The 22,716-nt window shown below is 47.3% G+C and overlaps 1 protein-coding gene across 2 annotated transcripts in view; it reads left to right on the top strand.

Annotated features, from left to right (window-relative positions):
• LOC119710113 (peroxidasin homolog) overlaps positions 1-22,716 on the top strand; it is a 44,223-nt gene that overhangs the window by 6,292 nt on the left and 15,215 nt on the right. The window contains exons 2-11 of one of the 2 annotated variants that reach the window (XM_038158733.1): positions 3,711-3,782; positions 11,212-11,283; positions 11,522-11,593; positions 13,894-13,965; positions 15,465-15,536; positions 17,101-17,270; positions 19,339-19,456; positions 20,967-21,136; positions 21,591-21,863; positions 22,028-22,144. In XM_038158733.1, the coding sequence (XP_038014661.1) occupies positions 3,711-3,782; positions 11,212-11,283; positions 11,522-11,593; positions 13,894-13,965; positions 15,465-15,536; positions 17,101-17,270; positions 19,339-19,456; positions 20,967-21,136; positions 21,591-21,863; positions 22,028-22,144 (1,208 nt within the window). Of the gene's footprint in view, positions 1-3,710; positions 3,783-11,211; positions 11,284-11,521; positions 11,594-13,893; positions 13,966-15,464; positions 15,537-17,100; positions 17,271-18,892; positions 19,130-19,338; positions 19,457-20,966; positions 21,137-21,590; positions 21,864-22,027; positions 22,145-22,716 lie in introns of those variants that run through there. The other variant, XM_038158734.1, reaches the window with a different exon arrangement.

Genomic DNA, 22,716 nt, shown 5'->3' on the forward strand with positions numbered 1-22,716 from the left:
CTCAACATATTTTCCTTCCTCTTCACTCTTTGAACGGCCAAATCTTGATGTCTTAAGCTGGTAAGGCCCAAAATAGCCAGGACTTGGAAAATCCCCAGCCCTGAGCCTCCCCATGGTCTCCTCATCTGCCTCGCAGGGCTGGCAGGGCTCAGCTGTCCATGTAAGGGGTTCTGGGATGAAGGCTGTCATTTATTAAAGCCATTTGGGGACTCCTGTGGGACAGGGACATTCCTGAGTTGGGGAGCTGATGACAGTGAGTCTGGAAGACTTCATTTCCATCTCAGCAAGGCAGTTTTCCCTTCCTGCCAGGACTGGAGTGGTTTGGCAGGACTGGGGAACCTGGAGAGCTGACTCTGATGTTGTGCAGATAAATGTGAGGAACGAGCATCTTTCTGATAAATGTCCTGGCTCTTCTTGTACGGTGGAAACTTGTCTTATAGGATATTTTTATAGGATGTCTTTCACACCCTCCCTTCCTCTGGAAACACTGGGAGGACAACATGAATCTCTGTAAAAGCACCTTTGCTCCCTGTGTCATTGGTGGTGGTGATTGTGTGGCTGCCACTTTCCAACCAGTTCTGGGCAGAACTGTCAGCATCACTGCTGTGCACAGCGTTGGGAGCACAAAGGATTCTTCAATGACACAAACCCAGTAATTTCCACAGAACTGCAGTAAAACGCCTCTTGTAGCTAATTATCTGCTTAGTTAACATAGTAATACATGAGTCTGTGAAAGCCTAAATAGATTAAACAGAAGTGGAAGTTTCTTGTAAAAGCCATTGATTGCTTTATGTGCTAATCACTGATAATTATTTAACAGAAGGCTTGCAGGGATGATTGTTCTGGTAGCAGCTGAGAGGCTCAGACAGTGTCATTCTGTAAAGATCCACTTCCCCATCCATGTGCAAATTCTGGCATTCTTTGTAGTCTCTGTCACTAATTCCCAAATTCAGAAAAGGTAACTAATTTCTGCAGCAGATCTGGAGTATCCACATATTCCAGGTCACTTTCCTGTCAGAGCTGAGGGCTTGGTGAGATTTTAAACTGAGCCAGTCAAACTGGTGTTGTCCAGAGGGATCTGTGTTTGGTGATGCTGCTGTCCCAGGCCTCCTCTCTGTGTGAAGGCAGAAGAGGATCCATAGTCCTTTAGAAGCAGCTGTTCCTTGTGGGAAGGTCATTTGTAATCCCAGACTGCCACCCTTGAAATCATGGGGGAAGAGTTAGTTCAGGAGGGATTATTTTTTCCCCCCATTTTTCAAATTCCCAGGTGGAAAGAAGTGGGCAGGAGGGAGGGAGCCCAGCTGCTGTGGCAGGGGGCAGCTGGGAGCAGCTGCCCTGGGAGAGGCTCTGTGGTGAGTCCCTGTAAAAAACACATTGTTCCTGAACAGAAACGTGAATTTCCAGAGTGAGTGCCCTGGGAATAGAGAGGAACAAGTGTTTCTGTGTGAGAGGAGACAAACTCTGTGGGGAATGTTCTCAATCAAACACATGCAAGCCAGAGATTTCCAGTGCAGCCCTTCACTGCCAGCCATGCTTTAGGCTAAGGCAAGGTCTGGAGTGAAAACGCTGAGGATGAGCCCAAGTATTGGGGTTTTTATATGGTAAAGAGGAATGTGTAGGTTCCTCTGCATGCCCAGGGACATTCTTTGCTGTGCAGGGACATCAACACTGGTATCTATTAATGCTGGAGTACAGGGAGCAGAATAGCCTGGTCCATGCTCCAGGGCAGGATCCACCTTCCTAAACCATGTGTGGCTAATGCCTGTCTCACCTGAAGTGCACTGGGTGTTTTCTAAGCCTTGCTAATTGAGATATTTTTAAAAAATCCTGAATCTGCAGTTTCAGTCAGTGACTATTTGCCCTTTCTATTTGTAGCAATTTCCTGCCATAGTTATTTTATCTGTGGTTAAATAAGCAATTTCAGTTCTTTTCATTGTCATGTTTTCTAGGCTTCATATCATTCACATTGCTTTATTTTGGATTCTCTCCAGTTATTTCACATCATTCCTTGAAATGAAGTGCTCAGACAAGGGATGCAGTGTTTCCGTTCCATTTTTTGTCTGTGGGGAAAGCTGCTGCCCTTGTGATGGGAAGCAAACCAAAAAGAACTTTCCAAAGGACTGAAAGATAGCTGGGGTCCAGAGAATCATCTAAAGGCCATACCTGGAACAGAAAACAGAAGAAAAATTATAACATTTCATTAAAACAATGAGCGAGGCTTTATTACATGCTCCTTGGGGGTGGTGTAGTTTAAAAAGAGCTGTAGTTCTGTGTAGTTTAAAGGACTGCAGTTGTCTTCATTCATTCATTGAAACACTCAGAGGCTTTTTGTCCCCACCTGCAGCCTGTGACCCGAAGCTGGATTTTACACTTCACTGCCTGCTCCCCGCTGCCTTCCCTGAGCGTGGCCAGCTCCAGCCCTGACCCCTGTGTGCTCCTGCCATGGATTTGTAATGCTCCCTATTACCTGCAGCCAGCTGCCTGCACTAATTACAGGGCCCTTTACAACCCCCCAGGCAGCAGGGTTGGTGTTTGTGCATTGCAGGCTGTAAATCAAGTTTGCATTTCTTCACCTTTTCTCCTGGTCTAGTCTTCCCTGGTTTCCTTTTAACGAGGCCGTGGAGAAGAGGCAGCACGCTGTGCTGTCACTGCTGCCAGTGTTTAATTGTGTTTGGCTTCATGGTGGCAGCCATTGCCTGGAAAAATCCATAAAGATACCCTCAAATTCACATTGTCAGGGAAGAAAGATATAGAACTCCCTCTGAGAAGAAGGGCAAGAAATGCACATTTGAAGCAATGCAAGTTAAGCCAAACATTTTCTGCCCAAAATGTAAGGAAATTTATTATGAATTTTTAGCACAGAATGACTACATTTTGCAAACTGGTTTTTTTTCTTCTTAAAGAAAATGCCCTTAAAAGGCTGCCTTAAGATGAAAAAATAGCTGTGTATTCCCTAAATGTGATAGATCCAGCAGCGCAGGAGAAAAAAAATCCACTTCAGTGTGTGCTTTGGACAGAAACTTGCAGCAATCCCCATTTGTCAGCTTTTGTGATTTGTTATAATACACTGGGCCATGCAAGGTGCCAAGTCAATGCACGTTCCCTATAGATGTGTTTATCCTTGGTTAACCAGGTTAAACCACTTAGCTCTTATTTCATTATCCCATTAGCAATCCAAACCCCATGGTTTTGGGTTCCAAGCTGATGTAGTTCCATGGGCAGCCCTTGAAATTTGCCAGAATCCCCTGGACTCCAGTAATTCTAATTGCAGTTGGCACAGATCTGAAGTGCAGGCAGAGATAAGCTGTTCTAAGTCTTGGAGCATTGCAAAGCAAAATGGGAAATTCTTATTATATGAGGTTATTTGAGCAGATTTAACCATTGTAGGGCAAAGATAGTTTTAGCAGGGAGGTAAATTATGGGTCCATGTGATGATGTGGGTTCCTCTACAAATCAGGATGAGATGCAAGAGTAATTGCATGTGAACTTTGGGTATTTTGCTGCAGACTCTTTTCTGGTGCTCATGGGAATGATCCCTTGAGTCCTTTTAGTGTCTGGTTTTCTGTGGAATTAGAAAAGAATTTTTTCACTATAGGCTTGTCCCAGCTTTTGCCTGACTTTACAGGCAAGAGCAGACCCCAACCATTGTCCCTTATCCTTCTCCACTCCCTTCCCTGGTCTGATGACTTGTTTATATCCTCTGCTTTTAGAGATTTACGCTTCAATCATATCAAGGAGATACAACCTGGAGCTTTCAGAAGACTGAAGAACCTCAACACACTGTAAGTTGCACTTCAAGGATATCCATTTATTACTTGTGTTAGTACTGTCCCCTAAAATGGCTTAAAGGTAGCCTTGGGATTTTATTCATTTCAGTCAAGTTGTGCATATCCAGCCAAAGCTTTAAAATTCCCTCTGTTCCACCCTGTGTCATGCTTCTTTATTTAAAAAAAAGTGGTGTTTAATCACTTTCATTTTTCACAATTAACCTCTCTGCTTAAAAATAAAATATTATGAGCTCTAGCACTGACTGAAGATGTTTGAGCAGGTATGGCCTTAGAGTAGCCCATGAAAGAAGTTCTCATCTGGGTCAAGGTAGTGGAGGGGTGGATTAAAATCATCTTCCTTTCCATGGTCTCCTCTAACACATGAACCACATCAGTTGCTCTGTGTGAACTCCACTGAGCATCCTTCAAATGCCATTTTTCCTATGCCTTGCAGTAAAAGAGGTGCCTACATCTACCCTATCCAGGTAGGAATGGGGTATCACACTCTCACATCACTGCACACACTGCTGCACTAAGCAGCTTCTCACTCTTCCCAAAGGAAATCCTGGGAGCTCTGCTGCTTCTGGCTGCTGCAGGCCTGAGGGCTTGGAGACAGCTCTGAGTGCATCTGCACCCCGTAGCCAAGGAGCTGCAAACCCCCCAGCTCCCAAATCAGAACCAGAAGCTGTGTCAGCACAGCCCTGTGCTGGATGCAGTTGGGATGTTGAGACTCAGATCTAATTACTCGAGCTGTGACATGGTGCTAACAGCCATAGGATTTCCACGTCCAAGCTGAAATTCCTCAGTGAGGCAAAGCAGCTCCTTTGGGAACCTGACAGATGTTCTTACATTCATGATCCCAAATGGTAACAGAAATTCAGGTTGTTTTTTCCTCTCTGGCCTTGAGCGATCTGAAGTCCCTGATCCTGTGAAGGTGGCAGAGCTGAAGGAAGGCAAACCTGGGCAATAAAGCATTCAGTCAACACTAAGCAGCTGTAGGAAAAGTGGGATTACGGCAGGACTTTATTATTGAGACCTGCTGAAGTGTTACCTTTGAAAAATCAGCGTTTGCCGAAGATCCTCCACTCTGTGTGTGGGGCTGAGTGGCCGAGCCATGAGTGCAGGATGCTCCCGAGCACCCTGGCTGTGGCCCGGGACAGGCGATCGTCAAATGGACTGGTCACAAACTTTATTGCCACTGATGCTGTTCATCCAGAACAGTACAGGCTGGTCTCTCAAACAGCACTGTGCGGTACTTACTTGCCAAAAATAATAGTGAAGAAAGGATGCTTTGGATGGATTTCTGTCATTTGAGATAGGGTCAGATACAGCGAGAAGTGAGAGAACACTATCTAGAGAGATAAGAGTCCAAATCTGTAGGGTTTTTTCTTATCACAAAGCTCTGCTGAGGTCTCTTGATCTCCAGCCCTGCTCTTCCACCCCTGGAGCTCTCCTGAGTGAGGAAACAAAGGGTTCCAGATGATGTCACCTCAGTGTGCTGCAGGCAGATGTTTGGCAGCAGCTCCCAGGACCACCAGGCGAGTTTCAGCAGAGCCCTGGGGAAAACGAGGATGCTGGCAGGGCTTCACTGGGAGAGAGGCTCCACCCAACCTGCTGAGCTTTGGAAGGGGTCCCAGCTCCTGCCCTGCCAGCTCCTTGGACTGGGCAGGTCTCTGACCCCTGCAGGACTTTTGCTTCTGTCTTCTGACTCCTCCACTCTGTGCAGAGTAGGTACAGATAGAGCCTGGCTGAGGGGGAAGGACTTGTCTCTCTCTAACACCTGTTTGTGCTCCACAAATTTCTCCAGTTCTTTTTCCTTTCTGTCTCCACACACTGCTGGACAGAGACCTCAAGGACAGCAAGTGCATGAGCAGATATGAGAGGGAATAGGCAGGAATGCACCCCTGGCATCCCTGAGCTCTTGATTTGGGTGCCAGGGCAGTAAGAACAGTGTGTTTTCCCAGACGGTGGGCAGAAACTCCTGCTTTCCCTAGAGAGTGTCCTATGGCCATTGTCAGGGCAGGAATACTGGATCAGGTGAAACACTGCTCTAACAAAATACTACATTTTTATATTTGGATTCTGAAAATCAACCTGATTTGCCGAGGCAGCCTTTCCATTTACATAGTACTTCTTTATGCTTAGTTGTATTTCCTGGTCTGGCCAGCAGACTGGAACACTCAGTTACTCTCACACTTGCAGTAGTTCACTCCCACGGCTGAAGAGTTTGATAACTGACTGAGAGAGCATCGGACCTCACGCTCCTGAAGGAAATTTATACCCAGGAACTTTGGTTTGTCCAATTCCCACATCAAAACTGACAAGAGCTGAAGAATTTGCTGGTGTTTCTTAGATGGTAAATTTTGCCTGAGGACTTAGATAGTTTTTCAAGTGATAAAAAGAATAAATCCTGTAAAATCCCTGAGAGACTTCCTAGGAAAATTTGTCCAGAAAATTTGAAGTGAGAGGTTTGGAGGATAGAATAGCTCAGGTTCCATGTGCAGACCTCTGGGCTTGCAGCTTTCTGCCATTGAATTTAAATAAATCTTCCATAAGCAAAGAAATGTTTTTAAAAGAGCTTTTCCCACTAATGGCAGAGGAAGAGCAACAGATTCTGGTGAAGCTTCTGTTCTCCATCTCCTTTAGGGCAGGGTGGCTGTTCTGTGTCCAAGTTTGACAGTTTATAAACCACCCTGAAAAGGAAACCTTTGTAGCCTGTGTTGGATGCAGGGAAGACAGGAGAGGAGCCTGTGTGGATGTCCACTGGGGCCGTTCAGCAGTTCAGGCCCTCCCCTGGCTCCTCTCTGCTTTCCTCCAGGGTGGGAGCTTTGATAAACCACAGAGCACTACTTTAGCATTAAAAACAGGAGCTTTGTTTGTGGAAGAGACACATCACTGTTTGCTTCCAGCTGAGCACTCCTGGTGCAGCACCACAGATAATGAGCAGCTATCCTAAATCCTGCACCACTGGGAACTTCCTGTGTGCAGGTGGAGAAGTTCTCTTGGGGTGAACATCTCAGAGAGTTGTAAGATTTCCTTGTCCCCTCCTATTGGCTCTGCTCTGTTCCCATCTGTGCAGATGGTGCTGGGTATTTTTAAACTCTTAATATTTCCCCTTGGTACAAAAAGAAAAAAAAACAAAGTAGCAGAGAGAGTGAGGCAAAACCCCTCTTGTATGCCACCCACACCCCCCCAGCTCCAGGACAGCTGCTCTGCTGCAGTTTGCCACCACTTGCTGCACGGCTGAAGCCACCATGAGCTCAAAGCAGGTGCTGGGCTGTGGGAGAGAGAGGAAACGCTGTGAGCCCATGGTGAGGCACAGCCTCTCCCTGCTTTCCAGTTTTTGCTCCTTTAGGTCATTTCTGGGTGGGGATGGATGATGACACCCCTGTGATTCCCACGGGAGTCACTGCCCTGTCAACCCCTTTGGTTCACTGCTGTATTTTCAAACCACAGCCAAAGGCTTGCTGCTCCCTGGGCGTCTCCAGCACCACCCGTAACAAGGTCCAAGCCAGGGACCAAAGTTTCCTTACATCCCCAGTGTGTATTTTGGTATTCCTGAGGCAAGAGCACCCTAGGGAACAGGGACTCTGTGGAGGTCACATTGCTTGTGCCTCTGCCTGGTCCTTTGCCCTGTCACTGCTCACATCCTATTTCTCTTTCTGCTCAGGTGAAAGCAAAACACTTCTGGTGAGCTCTGCAGCTCTGCTTTAGGTGCTGCTGGTGAAGAGTCTCAGAGTGAACAGAGCAGCAATGTGGAGTTTCTGTCTTTTACTCTCTAGTAACTCCTGAGAGAATGTGTTCCTGCCAGCAAGGAGAGGATGTCAGAGCCTGCTTGGATCACAGAATAAAAGTTTCTCCCTTAAATATGGGAAATAACTATTCCAGATCATTCTGTCAACAAGGGGGAATGTGTGGTTGAACATAAAACTCAGTTTTTCTCCCCCTCTAAATACACTATGTGATGATTTTTATTAACGGTGTGAGGGAAAAAATAGCTGTTTTGTCACAATGGCTGTAGCATGTGGAGTGTCAAATGAAAGGAGGAAAGAGAACATGGGTTGAGTCTGAATTCTGTCCTGTTACATCATTTAATACATTCTTCAAAACAGAAAACCACTCATTTCATGGAACTTAAGCCTGGAAACCTAGAGAGAGGGTGGGGAAGGAGAAAGGAGAGGCAGTCAGCACATAAAACCTGGAGGAAACTGAATGTAAAATGTTCTCTTGGTGAATCTGGGCCAGATCTCATGGTGCTTGTATATCTCAAACATCCCAGAAGAGTTTGGCAGGAGTAAAACTTGTGTGATGGAGTTCTCCTACTCATGTGGAGTCCAGTTCATGGGCCAGGAAGGGGAATGCCCCACCCTATTGCAGGAAAGGTGTTTCTGATACTTTTAATTTAGCCTGTTTTGCTACAGGGTGTGGTTAAGCTAATGAGAGAGATAATGATCTTCCCAGCCTCTGTCTGCCAGAGCATTTATTCCCAGCAGATCTGGGGTCCCAGAAGATCTGGGGTCCCAGCTTTCAGCCCTCTAAGGGTAGCAGGAATTTGGACATTTTTGCTATGGGTGGCAGCTGGGACCAATAGCCAGGCCATGCCAGGATTTTGTACACTTCCCTGCCTGCGTGAATTGCACAGGAGCAAAGGAGCAGACAGCTGTGCAGGAGCCATCCAAACTCTTTCTAGGAGCCAGCTGTGCTGCCTTGTCCATGGATTTGTCTGAAGGCAGCATTTTGGAATAAGTGGGCTGTTATGGACTTCATCATTATCTCACTTTCGAGTGTTTTCCAGGCCTTGTCCTTCCATTACAATGGGGAATCCTGAGACAGGAAGCAGAGATGGCTTCTTCCATGCACTTTTTATTCTTAAATCAGGCAATGAACAGATTTTTAAGTATCAGACGATGAGATAAGAGCCTGTGTGCTGCTTGCCATCTGAACTTCCAGGATTCATCTTATTTGGCTGGGTCAGTGATTACACTCCCTTGAACTGTATGAAATAGCCAAGACAACAAAACAGACTGGGATAATGCTTTTAAATAGCCCCAAAACACAGCCAGACAACATAATGGAATTTGAAATCCCAGTGGAGATCAGTCCTGGTCTGAACTCTGAGCATTGCAGATAACAATCAGCAAAGGGCTCCAGACCATGCTGCTGCATGTGGCTGCTCAGGCTGTTGGTGTGACCCTGCTCACCTGGCCACTGCCACCTGTCCCCTGGGAGGCAAATGGCCACTGCCAGCTGTGTGCCAGGTGTGTGCCAGGTGCTCACATCCATGGGAATGACGTTGGTGCTGGCAGCCCACTGTGTGCTCAGAAGTGGGGCCAAGGCTCAGATAACAGAGCAGGAGCTGCCTTGTGCTGCTCTGGCCAGAGATGAAGGCTGATGGGGCAGGGAGGGAAGCAGGGCTGGTGACTGGGTTGTCTTTGTCCTGCAGGCAGATCAACAAAAGCCCTCTCCCACACTGCCCTCAGGAAGGCATTTCCAGCCCTTGGGTGTCCAGTCATCCAATAAACTCTTGGGCTGATGTTCAGGGACTGTATTTCCACTCAGCATAGCTGGCTGTCAGAGTGGGATTGTGTGTTCCAAGGACTTGACATCATTTTTGCATCCTTAAGAGTGAGCCCGGGCTGTTTGACCTCAGCTGTGTGTGTGGAGCCATTGCTGCCAGCTGTGCAGGAGCTTTCCAGCCTTCTCTGCCTTAACCTCTTCAGGCTGCCTGTGCCCAGCCCTGGGATGTGCAGCCTGGCAGTGGCACCCACACCCGTGGTGTCAGGGCAGCTCATCCAGGGAGGATGGTCAAAGCCAGGGTAATGAGGTTTTTCTCCACCCCTCATTGCCTGACTTACAGAGTTGTTTGCTCTCGAGGTTCTCACATGCTTTTTCTGACCCTCAGTGTAATTCTCCACCTGAGAGAAGCTGGTGGAAAGCTGGTGTGGCTCAGGTGCCTGGAGAGAACTTGTGAAGCTGCCATCACATGTGTGTGTGCTTCTGACATCTTTTATCTCTTCTGTCATACCTGAGGTGTTTGATTTCACCTTCATCTTCTTTTACCACACGTTTTTTACCCTTTCTCCCCATCTCTTTGTCTTTTCTCTCCATCCTTTACCTGCACAAACTGTTTTTGGCCAGGAAAAGACCTTGGCTTGTAATGACAGAGGCTTGGCTGCTCTTTTTTGTCCAGAAAAAGCGGGGCAGAAGATTGGGTTTTGCTGCAGGGAAAGTGCTGAACTGTCTTCTCACCTGCTGCCTGGTGGCAGATTGTTCCTGAGGAGCAGAGCTGTGGCAGAAATTAACTTGTAAAATGCACATCCAGTACATGTATTGAATGTGACCCAGTGTGGTAAAGTCTGGCTGTTTGCACAGAAATTGCTGTTTTTCCTACAACACCTGAAAAAAAAAAAATCTTTTCAGTACACAGTCACAGATTCCTTCTCTGCCCACAACTCCATTTAGGAATTTTAAAAATTAGTGGTGGCTGGTGAAACCCTTGCTCTGGGCTATTCAGCTCTAAAAGCTCCACCAGCTCTGAGCTTTGCCAGACCTGAACCTCAGTGGGAGCCACAGCGAGAGACCCACAGCTCAACTTTGTGTATGAGGGAGCTATTTATAAGTGATTTATTGTGCTTTCTCAGTGGTTGGGCTTGGCAGGGGCTGCAGCAGAGCTCTGCAGGGCTCAGCTGTGTGGTCACACTGCTGCACAGCGTGGCTCTTGCAGAGCTGGGCTGTTTCTGGTCACTGGCACTGGCCATCAATTGCACACACAGCCATGGCAACTGCACACACAAGTGTCACACAGCTTTCCAGTGCCACGTGGCCCAGAGGTTTTGGATTAGAATCTGGCACAAAGCTCCTGAGATCAAAAGAGGTTGTCTCTGAGCAGCCTCAGGAGTCAAAGTTGAATTTATTTCTTTCTCATTTGTGGGTATCAGTTACAAAGTGATTAGAGCAAAGCTATTAGCATTTTATGGCTCCTATAACTCCACTGGGAACTGGTGTTTTAAACTGCATTTGTACTTCTGCCCTCCCCTGCTCACTTGTTGAACACAACCGGGCACCTCCAAAACCCATCGTGGTTGTACAACAGGGGCAGCAATGATTTAATATCTTACTCCCCACTGCTTCTTTCTGCCTGTCTCCCATCCCCTCATCCCTTTCCTGGATGAAATTGTCACTTTGGGATGAAAACTGTGGCAAAAGGTAAGGAAAATACTTTGAACACTGCAATATTGGAAGTACTTGGCCCCTCTGGGTGAGAAACCTTCTCACTGCCTTGGCTGGTGTGAGGACCCAAGCTTTGACTTGCTAACCCCATTAAATCTTGAATTCTGTGACACCTGGGCTCAGAATTTTTCAGTGAGCATCCAAGAAGAGAAAAGCCACAAATCTCATACGTGCTGACTTCACCAGCTGTGTTTTTCTGTCTTGATTTGAACAGGCTGCTGAACAATAACCAGATAAAACAAATTGTGAGAAGATCCTTTGAAGATCTGGAGAACCTGAAATACCTGTGAGTTGGTGGCTCAGTAATTTCTTGACCTCTTCAAAATCTAGCAACCCACTTTTAATATTTGGCAGTCAAGGATGTTTTGTGTGTGTGTTTGGAGTTGAGTGTCAGAGGTATAAAACATTGCCCTTGAATCCAGGCAGCAAGTTCTGCTTTGGGTCACTGCTGTTTCCTGTGACTTTTTAGAACACAACTGCTGATCAGTTCCCCTAATGCTGTTTCCTTTCTCTCCTTTTGAAAGCTACCTTTATAAAAATGAAATCCAGAGCATCCAGCAACATGCCTTCCGCGGGCTCCGTTCCCTGGAGCAGCTGTGAGTACAGACGAGCCTTGTTTGCATGCTGTGCTGCCAGGCTCAGAGAGCAGCAGGCACTTAGTGACGGGTAGGATGAAGCTTCTGCTCTTTTCTCATCCAGATTTGCCAGACTACGCTGGGTTCATTTCAAAACAGCTGTTCTGAGAATTGGTTTTGGTTAGTTAGTGCTGAGGTCTCTTGCCACTGGTGTTCCATGTGTTTTCTCCTGACCCCAAACCTCTGGAGCATAGGAAGAACCCAGCTGTGCTTCTGATGGCCTTTATTTCCAAGGACCTTATGATGGGAGAAGAGAGGGGTCTGCAGGAGGGCTGGGAGCAGGAGGCTCTGCTGGGTTTGTCTGGGGATTCCTTGAGCAGACAGCCAGATCTGGTCCTTTACTTGAATTGAGGGTGCTGCTTGAGTTTCTCTCGCAGCTGGGGCAGCCAAGTATTCCTGGGAGCTACCAGGGTGGTGGTGCTCCCATGCTGCAAAGCATCTGGAAATTGCAGTGGGGGAAGACGATGGAGCCAAACAAACACTGTCATGACCTTCCCTCGAGCTGTGTGCTGAATCTGGGCTGGAGGGAGCCTCGTGTGTTTTCCTGGCAGCTGGAGTCCATCACTCCAACAGTCCCCATTTGCTCCACTTCTGTGTAGGGCAAAACTGCTGTTTATTCAAAGAAGTTTTGGTTGTTGACTCTTAGTGCACCACTGTCAAGGTGAGATGGGCAGACTGAGGTCTGACTCTTCTGAAGTGCCTTCCTAAACTGGGACTGGATTTTTCTTCCTTGGGACTGGTGGAGAGAGTGTGAGCTTGGATATTTGAATCATAGATACCAGAATGGTTTGACTTGGAAGGGATCTTAGGGCTCATTTCATTCCACCCCCTGCCACGGGCAGGGACACCTTCCAATGTCCCAGGCTGCTCCCAGCCCTGTCCAACCTGGCCTTGGACACTTCCAGGGATCCAGGGACAGCCACAGCTGCTCTGGGCACCCTGTGCCAGGGCCCCTCCACCCTCACAAGGAACAATTCCTTCCTAATGATTTATTCTTCCTAAATAATTGAAATGCAGGAATTACTTGTATCATTGGAGAAGAGAGACCAAAGGTGAAACTGGTCTAATTCCTGAGTTGTTCCCAGCTGCAGCATTTATAGGGCTGGAATGTGACCAAGGACTTTGCTGTAAAAGGAATAAGATCCAGCTTGTTCTCCAGGTTGACAGCACAAGAGGACAGAGCATAATTGGAAGTTTCAGGCAATCCTAACCAAAGGTGTGCCACCAAGCTTGTGTACAATGTGGTTTTTCATCAGCCAACTCAGCAAGGATGCCTGGGAGAAAATTTAAGAAGCTGAAAGAGAGCTGATGCTGCCCACAGGGATATTTCAGCAGTGAGCCTTCCAGACTTGATGTCACGAATAAAAGAAAAGAAACAAAACCAACAAACCTACAAAACCAACAAACAACCCGCTGAAAGTCCCATCTGTTTTCAATCCCAGGCAGGCTTAACTCCAGAAGAAATAGCTTTGCTCAAATCTTACCCCGTTTTCCTGTCCCCACAAGCCAGCTTTTCAAGAAAAAGTATAACCCAAGTGATGGACAGGATCAGATGCTTTCTTTAAGGTCCAAAGCAGTCTCAGCAGGCATCTGAGAGTGATTAGAGCATGTCCCTGTCTTCCCCACTGTGACCCTCCAGTGCAGAATCTGAGTCACCCTCTCTGATACTGGACCATTTATCATGAATCCTTCCATTACAAATCAAACAGCCATGTGGAGGCTTAGGCAATTATTTCTCAATGCAGTCAGCTACAATAGCAGAATGAGTATGTGTAGATCTGTGATTAATCTGTGTCTGCTGTGAAATTTATGCCTGTGTAAAATAAAGGGGAACAGTTTAGGCAGTTTGGGGACTGTAAAAAATCCATCTGAAGGTCAGGAATGTGTCAGTTGTGCTGGTGAATGTCACAGCTCATGGCAACAGGGAGGCTCAGGTATTGTGGTGAGCTGCTCTGCAGGCACCACATTTCCTTTCTTGATGGCAAGGGGTGACCTGGGACAGGCAGGAGGTCCCCTCCGCCTCTGGAGTGGGCTCTGGGTCACACTTTGGGTTTTAGTGGAACTAAAAATATTAGTCTGTATTAGCAGAAAAGCCATGTTGGCTACTGTGTTTGCATGTGGTAACTGGGGACGCTACCATGGGTTCTGGCTCCTCAACACTTGCCCTGAGATGAGTGGTGACCACCTGGGGGGCACTGGTGGGTTGATCTGGGAAGACCTTCTGTCTCTCAAATTCAGTCTGTGTGTGATTTCTGTCACAGGTACCTGCATTTCAACAACCTGGAAAGTCTGGAGCTGGAGACTTTTAGTGACCTGCCTAAACTTGAAAGGCTGTGAGTAAAGATAGGGTATTTCTTGGGACTAAGAGGGTGATGAGAAGGGGGAAAACCCCTTTATTTAGTGTAGCAGTTTTGGTAGCATGGAGTGTGGTCTCCAAAATGCAAAAAGAAACTTCTTTAAAGAATGAGATTTTACATAATTGCTGAGGGGGAGGGTGACTGGGGATGTGAAGGGAATTTCCCATTTTATATTATGTTCAGGTTTCCATCTAAATAAGAGTAAATCTCCGAAAAGTCCTACAGCTGGTCAAGCCAAGTGAAATTTTACTCTGAGCATAAGGTCAGCAACGTTAGTCACTGTTGGGCAGAGTGAGCTAAAAAAAGGGGGTGGAAAAGGGATAAAGTCTAACAAGAAAAACACACATCCTTCTTGAAAGCAGTAAGGAAATGGAGTCTCCTGCTCCCCAGGATTGCTTCTAGCAGTAATGGAGCCACCAGCACAACAGTCCATGTGTGGTTCCCACTCCATGGAGAATCCAGCAGACTCTTCTGGGCTGTGTGGAAATGTGCCTTATATCCATACATGCCAAAGAAATAAAATTGTGGGATCCCACACCCTTAGGAAAATTCAGGCCTGGATCAGTACATGGCTGATCTCAGTCACTGTATTGGATCCAACAAAAATTCTGGATTTAAATTTTAAAGGAAGGTTTTTCATCCTCCAAGCTGGGCAACCAGGCTGGACTCTGGTGCACACGTGTGTGTGTGCAGGCATTTGCACTCGAGCTGTGCTGCTTTTGTGTTCTCTCCTGTTCCACCACCTACTAAAATTGCTTAATCTCTTTTATCAATGGTCTCTTGTGAGTTTTAGATGTAACCAACACAAGTGAATTCCCCCACCATAATGGGAATGGGGAGTTAATGATCCCCTCTTGGTCCCCACCAATACTGCATTTTAGCACAATCAGGGTTTCTCCCTAACAACTGGAGAGTTTTATGTGTGCGCTAGGATTCTGGAAGGGAGAATTTGCCTCAGTTTTGTTCAGAAATAAGCCCAGTTTAGGTGGCTGTTGTCTGACTTAGATTTGCTCATGGATTTGGGCTAATAACTACATGGAATCTAATGCAGGAGTTGTCTAACACCAATGGCTGCCCTTGTGGAATTGTCACGTCATCTGCACAGGGGAAGGAAAAGATCACTTCTAAACTGGAGCTGACCCAGGCCCAGAAAACAGAGGGTGGGTCCAACCTGAGGGGATTTTGTGCCCTTTCTCCTCCCTGTGCAGAGAAACTGGAAGGGTTCAGTTCAAACCTGTTCCATCCCATCCTGAGTCACCGTTTCCAGCCCGCACCCGCTCTCGGCTTTGGCAAATTACATCACACCCACCAAGGGATGAAATCCCTCCAGCTCATGGAAACAAACATGGAATTTAAACACTGAGCTCCGTTTGGATGAGGGGCCTTTGCATTGAAATTGAGTTGTGACCTGGGGTGTCATCATCCTCACAGTGCAAATACTGAATAATGTTTTGGCATGGCTTCTCCCACTGCAGATTCTTGCACAACAACAAGATTTCCAGGATTCATCCAGGGACATTCTCTCAACTGGAATCCCTCAAACGCCTGTAAGTAAAAAATATTGCCTGCAAAGAGGACTTGTTTATCTTCAATCAGATGGGCAGGACTTGAGGAAGAATGTGCCTGGTTGGCAAAGCTTTTAGTTGTTGCACTTCTAAGGCCACTGCTAAGTTTATAAAACAGTTTTGATTGGACCTGAAAGCTTATTTAAGCAGTTAGAAGTTTCTTTATGCTAGTGTCTAATTATAATCAGCTTACAGCTTAATAATGCTGCAGGAATGAACGTCCCTGGAAAGTCTTCACAAGGGTTTGAACCCATAAAACATCCTTGAAAAATGTAGAAAGTCCAGGTCACGGATATGACCTTGAACATGTCTGTAGATCAGTATCTAACATGGTTAGAAAAATCATAGTCATAAAAGCAAAGTCTTGTTTTCTAGATTGAAATTAGTCAGAGGAGTGCCAAGGGGCATGATTCCCTTTCCATGCAGGAATTCCCCAGGGTGCCATTCCCACATAACCTGCCTGTCTCTTCAGCTTACTTCTTTCTTGCTTTGGTTTTATGATCTCTGGAAATAAGTTCTGTGATATGTTTGGGAGGGAAAAAAAATGCAAAAGGTAAAGAATTTTGGTGTTCTGCCATGATTTTCAAGTACAATAATGTAATGTATTTCTCACTGCTGCCCTCAGTGATTTCTGCAAGCAGGTAAAATGCTTCACTTCTCTTTAAGAGAGAATACCTTGTGAAATGCTGTCTGTAGGTGCCAGAGAAAAAGATGGGATGTCCATAAAATACTCGGTCATGGCCCTGTGTGAAATCTCACATTCTCAAATATGTGACCCTGAAAGTGTTAGATTTTTCTTCCTTTTTTTCCTTGTCTGCTTGTTTAGGGTTTTTTTGTTTTTTGTTTTTGGATGGCTGTGCTGGTTTTGAAAACCATGACAATGGCCCAGACCCACCGACTGTAAAACTGTCAGTGGGGAAGGAGGCTCAAACTAATCCTCCTGTACTCCTCATTTATCCTCATGGATAGCACTGCTTGTAGGAATGAGGTCAGTGCAGGGAAGAGGCTGGGGGCACTGGGAGGTCACTGGAGCTCCATTTGCAGTGGTTCAGGCTTGTGTTGCAGTAATAAAAGTTCTTCCAGTTGTGCAGAAATGCTGCAACCCCTCACAGCTGGTTACAGGAAGGGCCTGGTCCTATCCACACATAAACAAATAGGGGAGGGTTTTTTGGAGCTAAAAGAGAAAAGCTGTAACAGAGGCAGTTCTTACAGAATTCAGTAAAGATTGAAATTTCCATCCCAGGGTAAAACCCAACATTTCAGTGTTTTAAGTAGTCCAAAACTGCATAGTCCAGTTTCACTGAATCGTTTCTGTTTGAAATGAGAATATTTTATGGCAGTTCTTCAATTAAGTCTTTCTAATTGGTCAAGCATCCTAGCTAACCATCGTGGCAATGAAATATCTCATGTTTTCACCTGGGATATAATCAAATGCAGGGCAAACCACCCAGGTGACCCTTTGCTCGGTGGGCTGTCTCCCCTGGAGAGGGAGGCAGCACAGCAGCTGGAGCCTGGGCCCTCAGCTGCCTTTTGCTGGCTGTTGCAGGCGGCTGGACTCCAATGCTCTGTTCTGTGACTGTGACCTGCTGTGGCTGGCAGAGCTGCTGAAGCAGCATGCAGAGCAGGGCAGCATCCAGAGCGCGGCCACCTGCGAGGCTCCGCGGGACCTGCACGGCCGCTCCATCGCCACCCTGACCGCCCAGGAGTTCAACTGTGGTGAGCGAGCTCACGCCCCTCCATCGGCCACCCTCAGCCCCTGGAGCTGGGCTTTGGGCTTCCTCCAGCTTCCTCCAGCCCTTCTCCTCCCTCTTCCTCCCTCTTCCGTCTTCTGGCATCCTGGTTTCTCCCTCCTTCACTGCTGAAATCCCAGTAGGGCTGCAGGAGGAAGCTGATATTCCCAGGGGTGTTGGAGGCAGCTCTGCTTTGGCTGGTGGGTGTTGTCTTGGCTTTTTGCACAGAGCAGGGCTGGTAAAGGATCTGCTGCACCAGTGGCTAAGGCAGGAACCAGAGGGAATACCCCACATTAGGCTGAACAGAAGGGGAACACTGGGAAAGCTGCAGTGGCAGGAAACACAACTGGAAACCTGAGGGAGAGCATCGAAGATATGGAGCTGAATGTTGTTTGACTGTGGTGTAACTGATGGATTTTGTTGGGCTGTTATTCTTTAAACTTAGAATTTTAAATTAGGTTTTGTTCTGAAAAAAAAAATCTTAAAATTAGTTATTTCATATAGAAAAAGACAAATCTCTGATTTTTAAGTGGAGGTTGGCACAAACATTGGCTGTAGTTCCAGGGTGCTTTGCTGCTGGTAGAGTCAGTTTGAGAAATTCCCACCCACGTGGGCTGGCTGTTAGCATCCCCCCTAGATATGCCAGTCCAGCTGTGCATGGCCCTGCTGTGAGCCAAATGTGTGAGCTCAGCTGGATTTTGAAGAGCTCTCCATTGAATTCAGCTTTTCTCTTATGATTTCATTATTTTGTTAAAAAAAAATTTTGACCATTTCACAGATTAATTTAGGGCACAGTCATGCAAAGAGTTGAGTTGGCACAAACAGGTCTGTGACCTCAAGGGAGGGGGGATAGGAAGGGCCTAGGGAAAGCAGCTGGGGACACATGGAGTGGCTGTGCCACACAGCAAGCTGTCCCCAACACACTCCCAGTGCCACAGTACAGCTGTTAGAGCAAATTTGTTCTGGTTTAGGCACAGAAACACAGTGGGATGTCTGTCAAATTACCAGAGCACCTGGTGGGAAGATTTTGCTGGCATTTGGCTTTCACTCTGGTGGTGTGCCAGCTGAGAAGACAAATGATGCAGAGTTCAGCACAGAGCTCTACTGATGCAGGTGGCTGATATTTGAGTTAGTCTGAAAGCTGCTGGTACCATTAACCCATGGCTTTGAGCAGCTGTGAGCCACAGGAGCAAATCTGCCCTGGGTCAGTGTTTTGCACTGTGGGGCTGTGCTGGGTTTGGGCTGTGCTGGGTTTGGGCTGTGCTGGGTTTGTCTTTGGGGGATTTTTTCTGAGCCATTAACTTGTGGTGTGAGGAGTGAGGACACTGACCTTCCATTGGAGGGGGTGACAGGTTCTCAATGTTAGGAATAGTCCAGCTGGCTTTACTGGATCACTGATGAGCATGCAGGTTGTGAAATGGGGAAGCTTTTTGAATCAAGCTCAAGCACTCCAGGCTTGTCCATAAATTCCTCCCTGTTTTAGCACATCCTTTCAATGTTTAACTTGCTTGGTGCTTGAGTACATTCAAAGCGAAGAGCACAGTGAAAGGCTTGGCTGGATAGGGACAGGATGATGAATTAGGCCATAATGAATCAAATCCTGTTGGGAAGGAAGTGGTGTGGTTTGCAGGGAGCTGGCTCTGTGTTCAGGTGGAGAAGAAAGCTGCAGGCTTCCAAGGGCAGAAAAACAACCCAAGTGAGGATGCTACTGACTTCTTTGCTTCTTTGGGGGGAGACAGGGACCAGCTCTTTAATGAACCCCTCTACAGCCAGGACTGTGGGAACTGATCCATTGCCCAACATACTGGGAATAGGAGCAGCAGCAATTCTGCAGGGCCTTTGCAGGTGAATGATGCTGTTCCTTCGTCATATTTGCAGGTGTTAGTGAGTTTTGGGGTGGCTCTGAGTGGATGCTGCTGCGCCTGGGGCTGTGCCTGGTGCCTGTTTCTTGGGGCATTGCAGGATGGGTGTTGTGTGCCCCACCATTCCCCAGCTGGGCTGCAGGGGGTTTTGTGCTGCTTTGGACTGGGTTGTGTTCAAATGGTGTTTTGCAGAGAGGCCTCGAATAACCTCAGAGCCCCAGGACGTCGATGTGCTCCTGGGAAACACAGTTTATTTCACCTGCAGGGCAGAAGGAAACCCAAAGCCTGCCATTATTTGGCTGCACAACAAGTAAGTCACATGCAAGGAGCCCTGGGATGGCAAAGGTTTTCAAGCACTGAGCTCTTCAGGGCCTGCCTGTAATTACAAAAGTTGTTTTACAACACGTTAAAAAAAAAAAAAAGAAGAAAAAAGAAATGGTCATTTCATGGGTTATATTTACCTTCCTTTTAACAGCATTCTCTGGTGACCATGTAATCCAAGTGGTGTTTTCTTCTGCATTTGAAATATTTCATCTGCGTTTGTAATGGATTCCAAGAGCTTATAACTGTCCTATAAACATACTCTGCAGGCTGAAAGCAGTTGTCTTTTGATCAGGAAAAAAATAAAATTAGAGTTTCATGTTGCTCCCAGCCACCATGCTTGCCATTTGTTAACTGCTGAAGTGCTTCTCACTGAAGGCTGATCACGCTAGGCATGAGGTTTCTTTGCAAAAGCAAAAATTGCTGTGCTCCACTGAAGGACAGAATTTGCAAATTCGTGTATAGGTTATGTGCTAGATGCCAGAGTGTTCTGGGAAATGCTGCACAATAAAATATTCTGTGCCCACTGTGGAAGTGAAGCTGCCTTGCTGCTTTATGAGCTTCTTGTCTGGTGAAGCCTGAGCAGGGCTTGGTTATTAATAAAAAATGATCAATGTGTGCTTCTTCAGCAAACCCCCACCAGGCAGAGTTTCAGCCCAGAGCAAAAGTTTATGGCTGAGTTAAGTCCCTTTGGAAGGAAGGTTTTGTTAGGGAAATGCTGGCAGGCTCCCAAAGACAGCATTGTGAGAAGGATAATGATAATAAATGCTCAACAAAAGAGATATGGCTGGAGTGAGGAGACACCAGGGGAATTAAATAAATGCCCAGCAAGCAGATTAGATTGCATAGTGGGCTCAGCCTTTGTCCTAGGGGGAGAGAGGTCCCTTCTTCCCTTTCCATCATCTGCAGCCATCCAAGATTCCTTCGTGCTGGGACAAATGGGATGTAGCACTGGGACCTCCTGCCACGGGCTGGGATCCAGGAGTCACAGGTCACTGCAGGAAGAAGGAAGATGTTTCACAGCTCTTGGGCTGGGTTGGAGTCCAAGCTGTGTTGGGGTCCCGTGGTGACTTCTCAGAGCTTTTTGCTCCTCTCAGGCCTTTGAGTCTGGAGTTTGAATAGCAATGGCTGCACACAAGAACAATATTAATTCATTGTTAAAATTGCACTTAGTGAGTAAGGGGAACAGGCTTTCCGGGCCAGGACGCCCTGACAATGGCAGCGAGGCTGTGACATGGGAACAGAGTGCTCTCCTGATGGGCTGTAAATGTCCTGTGTAATCAGTTATGAGAGAAAAAGCAGCTCACCCAGGGAGCAAATCAGAGCTGGAGCTGCAGTTCAGTGATGTGAGTCAGAACTCCTGCTGCAAATTTCATGAAGTCTCAGAACAGCTCCAAGAAACACCAACTCACTACAATGCAAAGCCTCCAAATCCCCCCGGGGGGGACCACCAGTCTTTATTCCTTTCAGATTTTGCCTGTTTGTGGCTGTTTTTTCAGTAATAAGATTGACATGAAAGATGACAACCGCCTGAACCTGTTGCAAGATGGTACCTTGATGATCCAGAACACCAAGGAGTCGGACAAAGGCGTCTACCAGTGCATGGCCAAGAACATTGCTGGGGAGGTCAAGACTCAGGAAGTCGTGCTGCGCTATTTTGGCACCCCATGTAATTGAGCTTTGTGCACCCCTTTATGAGTTGAGGATGGGAATGGAGCTAAATCAGAGTCAGTCCCAGCTTTGTATGTGCCAAGATGTTCTTGGTGTGCTGGGGGAGAGAGTGGAGGCAGCCAAGTGAGGCCTGAGCCCAAGGGGTTCCCACTGGAGTGGGCAAAGGGGTACTTAGGGATTGAAGGGAATGTGGGACTGGGGAGGGAGTTTGAAGTCTGGGATGAATTTTGCAGCACCAGGGTGAAGGGGACACGGGCATGGGGATGCTCCAGCACTGGGTGAGAGGGTGTGAGGAGGTGGTAGGAAGATGCTGGGGGCATTGCTTGCAGTGGGGGTTTGGATGTCAGGGAAGAACCAGGGTGGGTTGTTGGGTTGCAGAGGAGTCCCAGCAACTTCTGCCCGTCAGTGAGCAGGCAGCAGAGCTGGCTCCTAAAGCTCTCCTTTCCTTCCAGCCAAGCCCACTTTTGTGATCCAGCCACAGAACACTGAAGTTCTGGTTGGGGAAAGTGTCACCCTGGAGTGTGGGGTCTCTGGGCACCCCCACCCCCGCATCAGCTGGACCCTTGGCACGGGCTCTCCTCTGCCACAGGATTCCCGTTTCACCATCACCAGCTCTGGAGGACTCTTCATCCAGAACGTCACCTTCTCGGACCAGGGGCAGTACAACTGCAATGCCAGCAACTCCGAGGGATCCATCCAGGCCACAGCAAGGATCATAGTGCAAGGTGAGGGCTCCCAGGCTGGTCCTGTGAGGGTTCTGGGACATTTCTGGGACACAGTGTTTGGTCAGCGGGGTGTATTTGAGTCTTGTGACTGGTTCTGCTCCCATGAACTCCCTGAGTTTTCTGCCTGAGTGTTTCCTGCTCCTCAGTCATTGCTCTCCCTTCAGATTCTCCCAGGTTTCTCGTCATTCCCACGGATCAGACAGTAACTGAGGGACAAAGTGTGGATTTCCCCTGCTCTGCTGAGGGTCACCCTCCCCCAGTGATTACCTGGACAAGGGCAGGTACTGCCTCACTTGACTTGTGGCTTCTCTCTCCCATCATCTGTGGGGTGTGGGTGGGAACAGCTGAGCTGCTGGTCCAGGGTGGTGGCTTGCAGTGGAGGCACAGGACAAATTGTGACCAGCACAGACCCACTAGGAGGTGTGTTGTAGATCACCAAGGATGGTGTTAAGCACTGAGGAAGGAGCATCTTGTGTCTCTGTCACAAGGAAGAAGTGTGATGGTTTTCGTCAGCATGAAACCCATGGAAAGCATTACACTTCTGCCTGCAGTGGCTTCCCATCTCCTCTGAAAAGGCAAGGTCTGGAGCCTCCAAATCAGTGGATATCAATCACAGAATTGTTTAAGTGGGAAAAGACCTCTGAGATGATGAATTCCAGCCTTTAACCCAACACTGCCATGTTCACCACTAAACCATGTACCTGCATGCCAAATATACACTTTTTTTTAACACTTCAGGGGATGATGATTCCACCACTTCCTTTTGCAGTACCATCACGTGCCAGCTCTGTGTCAGTGTCCTTGATTTGCTGCCCTTGTGGAGCACGCTGCAGAAGGGCACCTTTCACTGGCA

This window comes from Motacilla alba, chromosome 20, assembly GCF_015832195.1.
Source record: "Motacilla alba alba isolate MOTALB_02 chromosome 20, Motacilla_alba_V1.0_pri, whole genome shotgun sequence".
NCBI lineage: Eukaryota > Metazoa > Chordata > Aves > Passeriformes > Motacillidae > Motacilla > Motacilla alba.